The sequence below is a fragment of the Dermacentor albipictus genome, chromosome 9 (genome assembly GCF_038994185.2).
Source record: "Dermacentor albipictus isolate Rhodes 1998 colony chromosome 9, USDA_Dalb.pri_finalv2, whole genome shotgun sequence".
NCBI classification, from domain to species: Eukaryota; Metazoa; Arthropoda; class Arachnida; order Ixodida; family Ixodidae; genus Dermacentor; species Dermacentor albipictus.
Window position 1 is genome coordinate 111,243,099 of NC_091829.1, and position 13,560 is coordinate 111,256,658.

Sequence of the window (13,560 nt, forward strand, 5' to 3'; positions counted from 1 at the left end):
TAATACTGTCATGAAGTTCCGGGACAAAAGAATCAGTGTATGTGGGAGGACGGTAACAAATGCCAATGACTATATTTTGATGGCCAATTATTAAAGACACCCAGATGATTTCTAGGTTGGTGTTGACGTCAATGCGCGATGATAAAAAATCTTTAGAGACAGCGACGAGCACACCGCCACCACGGCGCGCATCTCTGTCACAACGATAAATACAGAAACGGTATGCATCTTGGAAGATTTCCACATCTTGAACGTTATCATGCAGCCAGGTCTCGGTCAGTGCAATGATATGAGCAGAAAGTGTGTCTATTGCGGATGATAAGGAGTTATATTTGTTTAGTACGCTTCTTGCATTAGTAAAAAGGACAGTTACACGAGAACAGCTTAAGTGCCCATCACCCCTCGCGCTAACCTAGCTTGAACTGCCGGGGTTAGGTGTAGTAGGAGCAGGCCTTCCACGTAGTTCGATTTCTTCTACCTTATCGGAGGCAGGATTATACATGAAGCATTTTTTGTTTAAAAACATTTTGTTGTAACGCAGCTGGGACGAGGACGATTGTGGTTGGCTACGAGCAAATTCCTTTAGTTTCTTTCTAGCTACGCGGGTTCCGGGTGAAAAGTCCTGACTGATGGATATGTTATTTGTTTTGAATTGCTCTCGCAGTGATAACACCTTTTCCTTAATTTTAAATTTGGAAAACTTAGCAATAATGGGACGCGGTTTGGCAGGAGTGATTGAACCTAACCGGTGAGCACGCTGGATGAAATCGCAGAAAATGAGGGAAGCACCGAAATTATTGCATCTGTTAACTTTTTTTCAGTGTCATTCCAAGATTCTTTGGAATCGAGGAGGCCATAGAAAATTAGGTTGTCGCGACGTGACCGGTCTTCCATTTCGTCAAATCGTGACTGAAATGTGTATTTGTGCGAGGATAAATCTGGGATTTGTTCAGTAAGGCAAGACATTTTTTGTGACAGGTCTTGAGCCTGTTTCGCCTGTTGTTCCAAAGTGTCCAAGCGATTCTGAAATGCCGCTAGTTTGGCTTCAATACTTTTTTGTCGGTTTTTAATTGCTTTAATATCAGCGGCAAGCTCTGCGTGAGTTTTACTTGATTGCAATGAGCGCGCATGAATTTCCTTTAGAAACTGGAAGATAATTGGCATTTGCTGTTTGGGATCATCAGGCAAGCTTTCCATGTCGAGAAGCGATTCGGAGCGGGTGGTTGGACCAGGATTAAGCTCAACGTCTCCCGCACGTATCAATAAGCAAAACATAGAAAAGCATTCAGATAAAGACTCCAGTAATTCAAGTTTCCGCCTTCCGGTGGACAGTGGGCAGGGCAGCAGCAAAAGAGACCGGTTGTCACTTCTATAGCATTTAGTTGGCAAGTAGGAACTAACCTGCGCAAGAAGGCAGGACGGTTTCAGCATGGTATTCGGTGCGCTGCTGCCTGGCCCACTGGCCACCATCGATGATGCGAAGCCGTTTATAGCCGTCCGTGCAGTCACATGGTCCACGGGGAAGGTCACGAGTGTCGGAGAGCATATGAAGATCTCGATGATGTGGCAGTGGTCATCAGGAAGAGATAGAGGCCAGATCAAATCAATGTTGTAGTTGGCATGCCATTCACCCGGGGCAGGTGAATGCGATGAAACTTGCGTTGACAGGCAGACAGCAAGAACCTGCGCAAGAAGGCAGGACGGTTTCAGCATGGTATTCGGTGCGCTGCTGCCTGGCCCACTGGCCACCATCGATGATGCGAAGCCGTTTATAGCCGTCCGTGCAGTCACATGGTCCACGGGGAAGGTCACGAGTGTCGGAGAGCATATGAAGATCTCGATGATGTGGTAGTGGTCGTCAGGAAAAGATAGAGGCCAGATCAAATCAATGTTGTAGTTGGCATGCCATTCACCCGGGGCAGGTGAATGCGATGAAACTTGCGTTGATAGGCAGACAGCAAGAACCTGCGCAAGAAGGCAGGACGGTTTCAGCATGGTATTCGGTGCGCTGCTGCCTGGCCCACTGGCCACCATCGATGATGCGAAGCCGTTTATAGCCTCCTAATTGACAATATCATGACAAAGTTAGAAATCGAACACCTGCTAGATTGCGTTCCTCTTTCCCTTTCTTTTGTACACGTATTCAAGAATGCGCGTCTCTACTACTCGCGCCAATTGCGTGAAATATACAGAGCATGCCATTATAAAAATGCGTTTGCGGCGATATTGATTCTGTGTGGAGAGGTAGTGCGTCACTGACTTTCTGGCGCTGTTGTTTCTGCGAGCACTTATGTTTGATTGCCCAATTTCTGCATATATATTAACGCGCCTCATTGACCGTTTACGTTTTTTCTGACTGCATGGATGCACTCGAAGTCACTCCTGGACCACCACACGCACCTGCTGAACTTGACCGTGGCCAACGCACGACCCGACATGCCACCTCAGTGGGAGCTCGAGTACAGCGCGCGTGCCGCTTACAACTTGACGAGTCTCGAACCGCAGCAGTGGGACGCGGCGCTCGGAAAGATGGAGCATGACGACGAACTTTTCAACAAATTCTACAGGTGCGCCTCCTTCAAAGATGGCTACGACTGACTTACTTACTATAGATCGGAAATATTGGCAGCGAGCACAATGTGCCACCGGCTTCTCCACAACGTTAAATTTATAAACGAATGAAGGATGATGTTTGGTGAAGCGAAACATTCTAGCTATTAGAAATTTTGAAGCCCGACGTGGCCTGATCGTTCGGAATTTAGCAGCGCATCTAAACTGCACTTCGCGCGACGGAGACGACAGGCGTACGGATTATCGCCCAGAGACAGTGAATTTCGAGGTGGTCCTGTAACGCCCGTACATTATTGTACTCCGGGATTTGATTCCTTCGGCCGCGGTAGCTGTAATTCGATGTGAGTGAAATGAAAAAAACACTCGTGTGCCGTGCGTTGGGTGCCATTTAAAGAACCCCAGAAGGTGAAAAATTAATCCGGAGCTCCCCACTACGGCATGCCTAGTAATCATGTCGTGGTATTGGAACGTAAAACCCAGAGTTTCATTTTAATTTTATTCAATGAAGATATTTAATTGTCTCTATATCCGAACTGTTTAAATAATACATAGGGTTTTTGAATACAGCGCAGACTAAATAGATCTTTGTTTTCTATATTCATGACCATGTTCTTAAGCAGTAAAATTAAGGGTAACTGCATATTATTGCCCGAGTGAGTTCATGCGCTCTACATATGGCAGAACTAGCAGGAGCAATAACAACATGGATATGTTGAAAGTATGTAAGAGCTGTATACAAAAGAGCAATATACTTTCGCCTATGAAGGGACGAGACGCTGAAGCGAAGCACAGGATGTTAACTAAATAAGGTTTTAATTTTCTCATTGGAGGCATTTCATAATGCACCAGAAATTGTTAAAATTGCGGCAGTATTAATAAAGTAACGATGAGTTTGCCGCTTGTTCTTATAGAATGCCGTGCACTGTGTGCTGACGCCATAGAATGAACTACATCTTCGAAGACCCATAAAGATGCACCCGGCTATGTTGATTTCTTGGGCGATCATGGAGCAGGGCTTACTTTGTTTTGCACTGCTAGCCTGATAACCTCCTCTGCACATGGCAGACAGTTTCGCAAGAGTGAATGTATACCGGAGCGCCTTAAAATGGGCGACTGTAAAAGATCGAAGCTATTTCGGCTACGTTATCATGGAGACCAGCAAGTTATAAGAGCCGAAAAAAAGCACGCCTAGTGATGAGGCCGGGCGCTATACTTCCAACTGCTTTGACTGATAATCAAGCGTATGTTTATATCCCTACGTCACCTACCAACGACACGCATAAAAAAACAAGGCATTAAGGCTGAGTGCAGTTTAGGAAAGAAGCAAACCAAGAAAGTCGGTCCACTAAACAAATCAAATTGGATGAAATGACATGGTCCGTGAACGGAACCTATCGCACACGGGAAATATAACTAGTTCTCTTTCGGACAGCGACAACCAGGGGATGATCGTGTAACCATTCTCTAGCCTAATGATTTCTCTAGACTGACCAATTTCCTGAGTTTCATCGATTCATCGATCCAATGATTGTTGTGGCTTGAATTGGGGTTGATATCCGCACTGTTCACAGTGGAATATTGCCCCCCCCCCCTCCCACCCCTAAAATTGTACGTGCGTTGTTGCCATGTTTGCGCAAGCTATCGTTCAGACATGAATGCTCGTTTGTTCCACACGCTTCTACCTACGGGAAAGCGGGATCACGAAGGTCGCATCAACGGCGCACGAAACAAACTCGCTTCTGTGGTTGGCTTTGCAGCGATCGTTTTTCACCGACCCATAAGCGACTTTGCACTGGCGTGAAAACTTATCGGGAGGAGAAAACGCACCTAAACATTGGCCCTTTTCCGAATAATTTCTAGCCTGTGTGATAGGCCGCCAATATACAAAATAACCGCCACTTTTCTTTTTTATCACCCTCCTTTTCCTTCTGTATGCTTTTGTCTCGCCGCACCCGCTGGTCATCATAATAGCACAGAACTAACTCGCCGAAAGCTGCACCTTGCTAAAATATTTTCTCACATTTGCAGATTCTACTGCAAGGGGGAGCCGCAGAAGAAGCACTGCAATGGTTCGTGCCGGAGGAGGCTTTTATGCGAGCAAAGGACTGCGAGTTCCACGGGCCTGAAGCGGTGCTAGGCAATTCCGCGATAAACGCCACAGGTTTTCAGTGGTGAAGACTCTCTTGCGTCTAGCGAGACACCTTCAAGTGACATCAAAATGAAGGTATGCGGAAACCAGGAAGACCATTCGATGCTGAACTTACACTGGAACGTCACAAAGCTGGGTCACTTGCCATTCTATGACATCGCTCTCGATCATCAAGTCATTAAACATCTTGCGCTATGGATATTTGTTGTCCTTACTGCTACAAAATAGTTCTGGTGCTTTCTTTATGGTTGAAAAGAGATGAAGCCTAGTTCGCTGATTCTTCCTAATTGCTGATTGCGCTATATTGGGCACCCCGTAGAAGCGCATGTTGAATCATACTGTCACAGATGAGGCACACATAATCACAGATCAATTAATAAGATTTCCAGAAATCAGTCATTGAGTGCTGCGCGCAACGCCCAAGATCCGTTGCCTTCGTCTTTGTCTCGCCGAAACTAGAGCGTTACATTCCCCGTTTCGCAAACGAAGCCCACTGAGTCAGGACTGACTAAATGAGCGAAATCACTTGAGATGCGTGTACCATGCACAAACCGAGTCTTAGAAAAGCGGCAATTTTTCTGAACGTGACAAGTGCGACCACGACTGTTAAATGAACGGCTGGGTCAACTATCGTGAAGGGACTAGTGTGCTGGGGGAAACACTTTTGACATAAGCCATGTCAGCACTGAGGAGTTCATAACCCCGCGAAGGTGCCTTTTTCGAGTGAAACTTGCACGTAGTGGGGGTCATACTCTTATTTGGAACGATCTCATGACACCAGTGTGCACACACGAGTGAGTTGACGGACTTCATCAGCACGGCACAAAGGTTGGGCAATGAGTTATCGGTATCGTCGGCATTTTCAGTATGGAGTCCTTAGTGTGATCAGTAGAAAGAAGCACAGTATCGAAAGCGTTGAGAGGCAGTCGAACGTAGAGCAAAGTGCTCTACGTTCGTGTTTCGTGTTTCTCTGCGGCTTCGCGTTTTGCGATATTGTAGGACTTGTGCCTAAACAGTTAGATGCCGTCCCAGTTATGGTGATTGGATGACACATGCATAGCCATCATGTTAGTCATGGTGCGGTTGGTGCGTTCGACAAGACGAATCGTCTGTGGATGGTACGGTGTTATGTGGCGGAACTGTGAAGTGCAGAGGTGAACCACTTTAACAGCGTCGGTGATAAATTGTCAACCACGATCGCAGGGTGGACTATGCCGAAGAACAACGAAGTGTAACTTAAAGGTCGTAACGCAAGCAGCTTTCAAGGAAGGTATCGCTGCGGTTTCCATGGATCTAGTAAGGTGTTCCACAAAGACAATGGCCCCGTGATTGGTGTTCGCAGACTGCAGAAAAGGTCCCAGCAGGTCGATACCGACTTGCTCGGAAAGCGTAGTAGGCGGCGCAACAGGATGACCAAAGCCATGTGTAGCGGTTGTGGGTCGCTTGTGACGCTGGTACTTGTCACAGCTGGACATATACTGTTTAGTAGTATAACCATTTTAGGCGAGTAAAAGCCTTCGTGTTTTCGATGTGATGCGCGAGGGAATCCCAGATGGCCTGATGTTGGATCCTCATTCATGGCGCAGAGAATATCGCATCACAGATTTTCGGGAATTACCAGTAAATAAAGCGTATTTTGCCGAATAATTTATATAACAGAATAGTTGATCGCGGAGACAAAAGCCGCTACTGGCTTTGGGACACCGGGAATCGACGAACAGGGGGTCCAAACATAAGTCACTTTGCTGTATTGGCTTGAACGTGGGGACGCCAGCAAACGTATGGGAGCCAGCCGCAAAGGAGGCGTTGAAGGTTTCCGCATCACCATACGTCGTGGCCAGAGGAAGCCAGGAAAGACAATCAACGTCGTCGTGACGTGGTCCACTTTTGTTCGAAACAATAGAGCCGTATTCTTGGATCCGTAAAACCCAACGTGCAAGGCGGCCAGATGGGTGGCAGGGAGCAAGAAGCTAGCATAAACACTGATGTTCGGTGACAATCGTTTGCGGATGTCCAAAGAGGTAATAGCGAAACTAGCAGAGAGCAAATACTGACGACAAGCATTCTTGTTCTGTCGAAGTGCAATTGCGTTCAGCCTTCCTTAGAGGACGACATGCATAGGCAATGAACTGCTCTTCGTTATTACGGTATAGAACTAAAACAACTCTAAGGCGTGTTCCGCTTGAATCAATGAGCACTTCAGTAAAAGCAGATGAATCGAAATAGCGAAAAATAGGTTCTTACATTATCAAGAACTTGAGTTGAGAAAATGCTCCGTCGCATTTAGATGCCCATTCGAATTGGATTTCTTTTCGCAAAAACGTCGTGAACAGATACACAACATCCGCTAATGTAGGCACAAAACGTAGAACGAACATTATCTGTGAAAAGTGCGGTCTTCTCTTAGGCTTCAATGCGCTCACTACCTCAGTTTCACGTGGTTGTGGCCTGATGCCATCTATGTGAACCAAGAGTTCAAGTACAACAACCAAGTTCAATCAACAAGCAGTGGTTACTTGGAGTTTAAAACACAAAGGGCCTTTTCGACGCAGTATATCATAAGGCGCAATAAGCGGGTCTAATGATCGTCGAAAGTACGTCTGAAATTGAAATCGTCTAGATAGCACAAACATACCTCATTTCAGACAACTAAGTACTGAGTCCATAAATATCTCGAAAGTAGCGGGGGAGTCACTGAGATCAAATGATATACGAATAAATTGACACAGTACGTTGGGCATCCCAAAAGAAGTCTTCTTGTTGGCACGGTGCATAGGAATCTGTCACTATTCTGAACGTATATCTAGTGAGAAAAAGCAAGAGGCAGAAAGTGACACCGTCAATCCTAGCTAACGAATGTACATTATTTTTTTTCAGGCGTTTCATTGGCTGAAATCAACGCAATACCTCCCAAAACCCTTTTTTTTCCTCGCGAAGATCAAGGGTAGCACGACTGTTTAATTCACGCTCTTAGGCGATCCATGGTCCTCGCTCCACTAAAAACCACATATCATCATCATCATTCTCAAAGACACTCTTCTGCAGCGTATTCTGACTTTGCTTGGCAATAAGTTTTCGCTCCGAGCACACTCGGTAAGGGTTTTACCGGAGCAGATTAGAAGGGCTGTGGGTGGCTCGGGATGCCGGTAAAATAGTCACTTCTCATTTTTCGAAAAAGCCAATGAAGTCAAGCTTGTCCATCCATTAAATTCACTAATGTTTGTCGCTCATATGACCACAGCATCTTACTAACTATGCGCAGAATATGCTATTCAAAGGAGAAACTATGTTGGCAAGTGTTGAAACTTGCTTCTCTATTGATGGCTGCCATAAGATGTTTAGTGGCATCATCCAAGACAGCGAGTTTCATAGCTCGATGAAGTATATCCAGCACTGATAAACAAATAATTGCCCACAGAAACGTGGCTCGGCCGTTAACAGACAAGATAAAACGAGGCACTAATGAACCTGTATGTCTGTCTTAGCACACGGAACGGTAAGAGAGTGAACCACGTCGTCAAACGAAGATACGGAAGCGAAGAGCAAATGCAGCAACGGATTTGATACCATGGCGCCAGCGTCAATGCAGTAGGAGCAACGAGTGTGTCTTCTTCATGCGTCCGTTAATCAATGAGGGCAGGAAGAAGTTCACTGCTCAAAGAAAGCTAAGCGGCACCGCACTGGAGGAAAGCGCCCAAGCACGGAGGAAAGTAAATACCGAGAATCAAATCGCGTGTGTGCACCACAGCAGAACGAAGAACTCACTTGAAAGCACATTTGCTGCCATCAAAACGTTGGCGGCTCAAAGTCATAGTGGATGAAGTATTTCACTGCCGACACCACAAAATCTGGAGGACTCGTATAAAAAAAAGAAAAGAAACATAACCTTGGTGTAAAGGCAGACAATCGAAAAAAGACTCATAACAGAAATTGCCGCACCAGTGTTGTTTAGTTTTTCATTTTGTTTTTCAGCATCGTAGCTGATAGATGTATCTGAGGCGAATCCCTTTTGGTGACCTTACCTGCATCGGTTGCGCTGGTTAGTTTTCCGATGCTGGATGGGAGGGCCAGTGCCAGCGCTGTGAAGGCGAGCGTTGGTGCCTGTAGGATGCAGGCGGCCAACAACGACTTGAAGCGTAGGAGTCACTGCGTCGGTTATCCTGTCGTTTAGAAGAACTTGTTGGGCGAGTTGGTACATATTAGCGAACATTGTATAACTGCGCGAATAAACGGACCACAGAGACAGCAGGCGACAAGGATGGGCGCAGACTTGCCACGAATGTTTATTCCACAAAGACCACACATAAGTACACCCCCGAGATACACCAGTGCGCGTGCGGGAAAAAAAGAAAAGATAAAAGAAAAGAAAAATCTTGTATATGCAAAACGCGACCTACCTACGCTCGTCAATAAACCTCATCTCACTGTTGTGTAAATAAACTGAGGTGTCACTGGCACAGTCTTGTCCCTTTTGTCAAATATGGTATGCCTCGAGTAGCTCTCTGGCTCGACTATCTCGGCAGCGGCCCAAAATCTTTACTTCCTTCATGATCGGCTTGCACGTGCACGCGAAGCAGTGGACAGGAAGGGGCCCATTCGTTCTATTTCTAATTGATAATTCATGCTCACGCAAGCGCACATTCACGCATCTTCCGCATGGGAAGTTTACATAGGGCAAACAGGAAGGTACGTGAATGTGCGCTTGCGTGAGCATGAATGTGCGCTTGCCTGAGCGTGAGCGTGAACATGAAGACAAGCGTCACCACAGAGATGACGTTCTTATTGGAGTTTCCTTTGACGGAATGAGAAGCCGGAATGACTGACTTATGAGTAACACCTAAGCATCGCAAAAGTGTGAGCTTTGACGTTTCGAGCAAAACATGGTTTGAACTTTCCCGGTGTTAAATACGTCACGTATACTTCATCACCTCTTTACTACTCCACAACGAAATGAAAAATGCACCTCAGGCAGATTTTGTTGCGCATTAATATAATTTACGAAGACAAGAGCAGCGGCGTAGAAAAATAACCAAACAGTGTAAAGAGGTGCAGCATATATTTGCATAATTGGCCACGCGTTGTATCGCTTCAAAATTTTAAAATTATGTTTGTTGACATCCATGTTCGTTACTGCGAGCACAATTCTCACAAGTGTGCCTGGTTTCTTAGCCTTCGGCTAGATGAGCTAGTTTGTGGAGCGCCGAATCCATTTTGAAAACTACGCGTCGCGCTTGCTTGTAATGAGCGAAGCCGCGTGGTGTGAAAGTAATAATAATAATAATATATGGGGTTTTACGTGCCAAAACCACTTTCTGATTATGAGGCACGCCGTAGTGGGGGACTCCGGAAATTTTGACCACCTGGGGTTCTTTAACGTGCACCTAAATCTAAGTACACGGGTGTTTTCGCATTTCGCCCCCATCGAAATGCGGCCGCCGTGGCCGGGATTCGATCCCGCGACCTCGTGCTCAGCAGCCTAACACCATAGCCACTGAGCAACCGCGGCGGGTGTGTGAAAGTAAGGCAAGTAACAGCGCAATCGAGGGATACCAACACAGCTAATCTGTCTTCAGCACTGCCCTTGTAGATAATCCGGCCCTCCACTGGAAAGTACTAGTGCGCAATTAAGGAGCTCTAAGCGCGATCGAAGGAACGCCTTCATCGCTACGCTGAGTGTCCCTCCTCATTTAGATCCACTCAGTCTCAAAATAACTCCACCGAGCGCCACTGAGTGCCCCGTAGGTTCCTAGTCGAGTGCAATATACTTGCGTAAGGTGCAGCTGCTATAAAACTTGTCGAGATGAAAAGCAGCGCGTATTGCAGAAGGGAATAAAGAGAGGCCGAGAAAGATTTCAATATAAGCTGAAGATACCAGCCCAGCTACAGGCTCCGGCCTGCCGTTCTGACGCGCCGGCGGTGAGTCAGCGACGTGCTGACGAACAGCGCCGCGAACGGCAGAAGTCATAGCACTGGCATATGAAGCAGACGACGGGCGAAGGTGCTCACAGAGCTTCCATTGATATCGCACTGCGGGTTTTGGGGCGTGACATACAGCAAAACGTATTGTTTTGCGTCTGCTTTTGAGAAAGGCCGCCACTTGTGCGGCGTAGGCCACATTTATGATACCTGGTAATACATAAAGTAGAAATCCAGTGCAAATTGCTGCTCTTGCGCAGTACTTCTGCTGCTGAGCTGCTCTTGCGCAGTACTTCTGGAAAACTGACCAGAACGCACAACTTAAACGCACAACCTTAAACAATACGGAGGATATTTCGGAGCTTTTGTAAGCATGCCTTACGAGTCTATGCTTTAGTGGAAAAAGCTATGGTTTATGAAAACAAAGTCACCTGAAGTAAATACAGAAAAAATAAACACTGTTTATTTGCCACGTTGCCGTGTACCGGTGATTGCTTATCCTTGAGATAGTTTTTCGAGACGTGAGAGAATAAGTCATTTTTCCCGCTGCCCTGCAGCCTCATCCAGTTCAGTATGTCGGTTGCGCGCCTGCAGCTCCCTCTCTTTACGACGTTCCGAAGAGTAAGGCGTGCGTCGCTGCTCCTCGACAAGCTGCGACATCAGCGCTTGCTTTGCCGCTGGGATTTCTTTTCAGCTGTTGTTTCTATCGTACTCCAAGCTTCACAATTGAAATTGTCTTGGAACTGCACTGGAGACGACACTGGGGGTCCTTTGCTCTGAATCTTGCTGCTTTCTGAGCACTGCGATGCTGTGAATGATGCCACAGACGCTGTGTCGCAAATGAAGGAGTCATTGTCGTCCTCATCCGCTGTATTCTCCGTTTCCATACACCATATGATCTGAAACATAAAAATAAACGTAACTTGAAAATAAAACTGTCAATCTTGTGTATATTGGTTCGTTATGCAATGCAGAAGGGTTGAAATCTGGACCAGTTGGTACATACTTGAAGGAAAAAAACCAGTCAAAAACACAAAGGACAAGAGGAGAGGTTCACACCACAACGTCTGGCCATTTATTAGGCGAACCAACTCAAGGAAAACATTGCACTCAAAACTGCTAACTACTCCACTAAAGTTGATATTCAGAATATTGTTACTGTTATGGATGCTAAACTCCATTGCACGTTTGTACAATATTGGTTTTGCAGATGATGGCAAAAGTAGCCCTATCAAGAAATTAGTGTGAAATATATTTTAGCGCAACATTATGATTTTCGAAGTGAACCTAATTCAAGACACCACTGCAAACAGGGCTCGAAAATATAGGTACAATCACCATTGCACTTCCTGCTCTACGGTGCCGCTGTCGCTGCACGCTGTTTCTTGCAGCAGGCGTGCGTCATTCATTGGCAGCGCTTGTAGGAGTTTGTTGATCTCCCAAAAGAATGGTCATGTGGTCTTGCAACACCCAGTCCCCTTTTTCTTATTGATGTCTCTGCAGTAACAGAGATAAAGGTCATTTATGCTAACACTATGTTGTGAATAAACAGGCTCGCATCTTTTCACCACAGGTTCCCTAAACCAACTGTCAAGAACGGCCAATGAAAAATTAAGAGCGCAATACCGGCACAGTAGCGGTAAATTTGCGCTTGGAACGTCAACGTAGTGAAACCTCTGAATATTTTTAATTGGCTGACGCGCACGGGTATACTAGCTCCACAATATTTATTCTAGTTCTTTAATGCCATTAACGCAGTGACAATAATGCCTGAGCCACACAGGGCACATTGCATCTCGCTGGCACTCGATCAAGAGGGCCTCGTGCGACTTGGCGGTGTACCCCCATGCAGCTTCTTGAATAGTTACAATAGACAGTTTCAGTAGTACACCCTGATAATACGTACGCAGCACGTCAGCGCTTTGCGGAACGTAGGAGCGCGTGTCACGTCAGAATATTTAGTACTGACAAATGCCTATGCATGTAAGCCGAAGAGCGTTGTTAGACGCCGTGCGCGTCGGAGCGCGTTGGCCGCATCCCCCAGTGCGCCGAACCATCAGTCGGACTATACATGGTATGGACGTACGTTACTCAAGGATACTCTGCGACTTCCGGTTTACGGCAGCGCCATCTTGGGGAATCTATAGGCCTATGCGCGCGCCTCTTGACAAGGTACCCCAAGATGGCGGAAGGTAGCGGAAGCAGCGGATGTGACGTCACGTGCATACTATGTATAGACGCTGTCGATCTCGCCAACGCGATGTAACGTGTTTCCGCGTTCACATTACATCGAAATGTATCAAGGCCTTTAAAAGACTCTATGTTAAATGCGGATGTAATTCACCAATCATAGCGAGAAAAATAAAAACCGAGTACTGACTTTCTGAGGATGGCACGGCCATTTGCGACGAACTGCGCCAACAAAAAGTCGAGCCTTTCGAGCAAACAGCGCACACGGAACACTTTCCCAAAAAGAGAGTTACTATTTTTCGCTATGCATTCCCAGCTTGCAGGATCCAGGAATGGCTCCTGCGCGTTCACGTCTAGCAGCAAATCGAAAACCTAGGCTACTGAAGAGTACAGCCATCCACTGGTCCCCTTTGAGGCCGCCATTTTGCGAAACTCTTTTGTCTTGTACTCTCCCGAACAAGCCAGAACCGGGAGAGCAGCACGCAAGGCTCCCCACGTACGCAAGGAAGAATTCGATGCGTGCGTACGCAGCGGCCGCGTACGCATCATATACCGTTCGTGCTGCGTTATGCGCATAGGCACTTTACAGAACGTAGCGATCTTACGTACGCAAAGCCGTTGCGTATGCAAAGTATGGCGTACTAATACAGTCTTATAAAACAACACGCACAATGCGTACGGTGATGGTATGGGCGGCGCAGCGAAAAAAAAAAGCGCGTCGCGTCTATGTATAA

General features: G+C 46.5%; 1 protein-coding gene and 1 long non-coding RNA gene across 3 annotated transcripts in view; one reads left to right on the forward strand and one right to left on the reverse strand.

The window, feature by feature from the left end:
* LOC139050183 (sphingomyelin phosphodiesterase-like) overlaps positions 1-4,898 on the forward strand; it is a 46,326-nt gene extending 41,428 nt beyond the window's left edge. The window contains exons 11-12 of the mRNA XM_070526390.1: positions 2,377-2,567; positions 4,600-4,898. Of these exons, the coding sequence (XP_070382491.1) occupies positions 2,377-2,567; positions 4,600-4,708 (300 nt within the window). The 3' untranslated portion in view covers positions 4,709-4,898. The remainder of the gene's footprint in view (positions 1-2,376; positions 2,568-4,599) is intronic.
* Positions 4,899-11,072: 6,174 nt separating this feature from the next.
* Positions 11,073-13,560, reverse strand: part of LOC139049624 (uncharacterized) — an 81,469-nt gene continuing 78,981 nt past the window's right edge. For both annotated transcript variants that reach the window (XR_011508436.1, XR_011508435.1), the window contains 2 exons: positions 11,975-12,133; positions 11,073-11,535 (listed from right to left, as the gene is read on the reverse strand). This is a non-coding gene — a long non-coding RNA (uncharacterized lncRNA). The remainder of the gene's footprint in view (positions 11,536-11,974; positions 12,134-13,560) is intronic.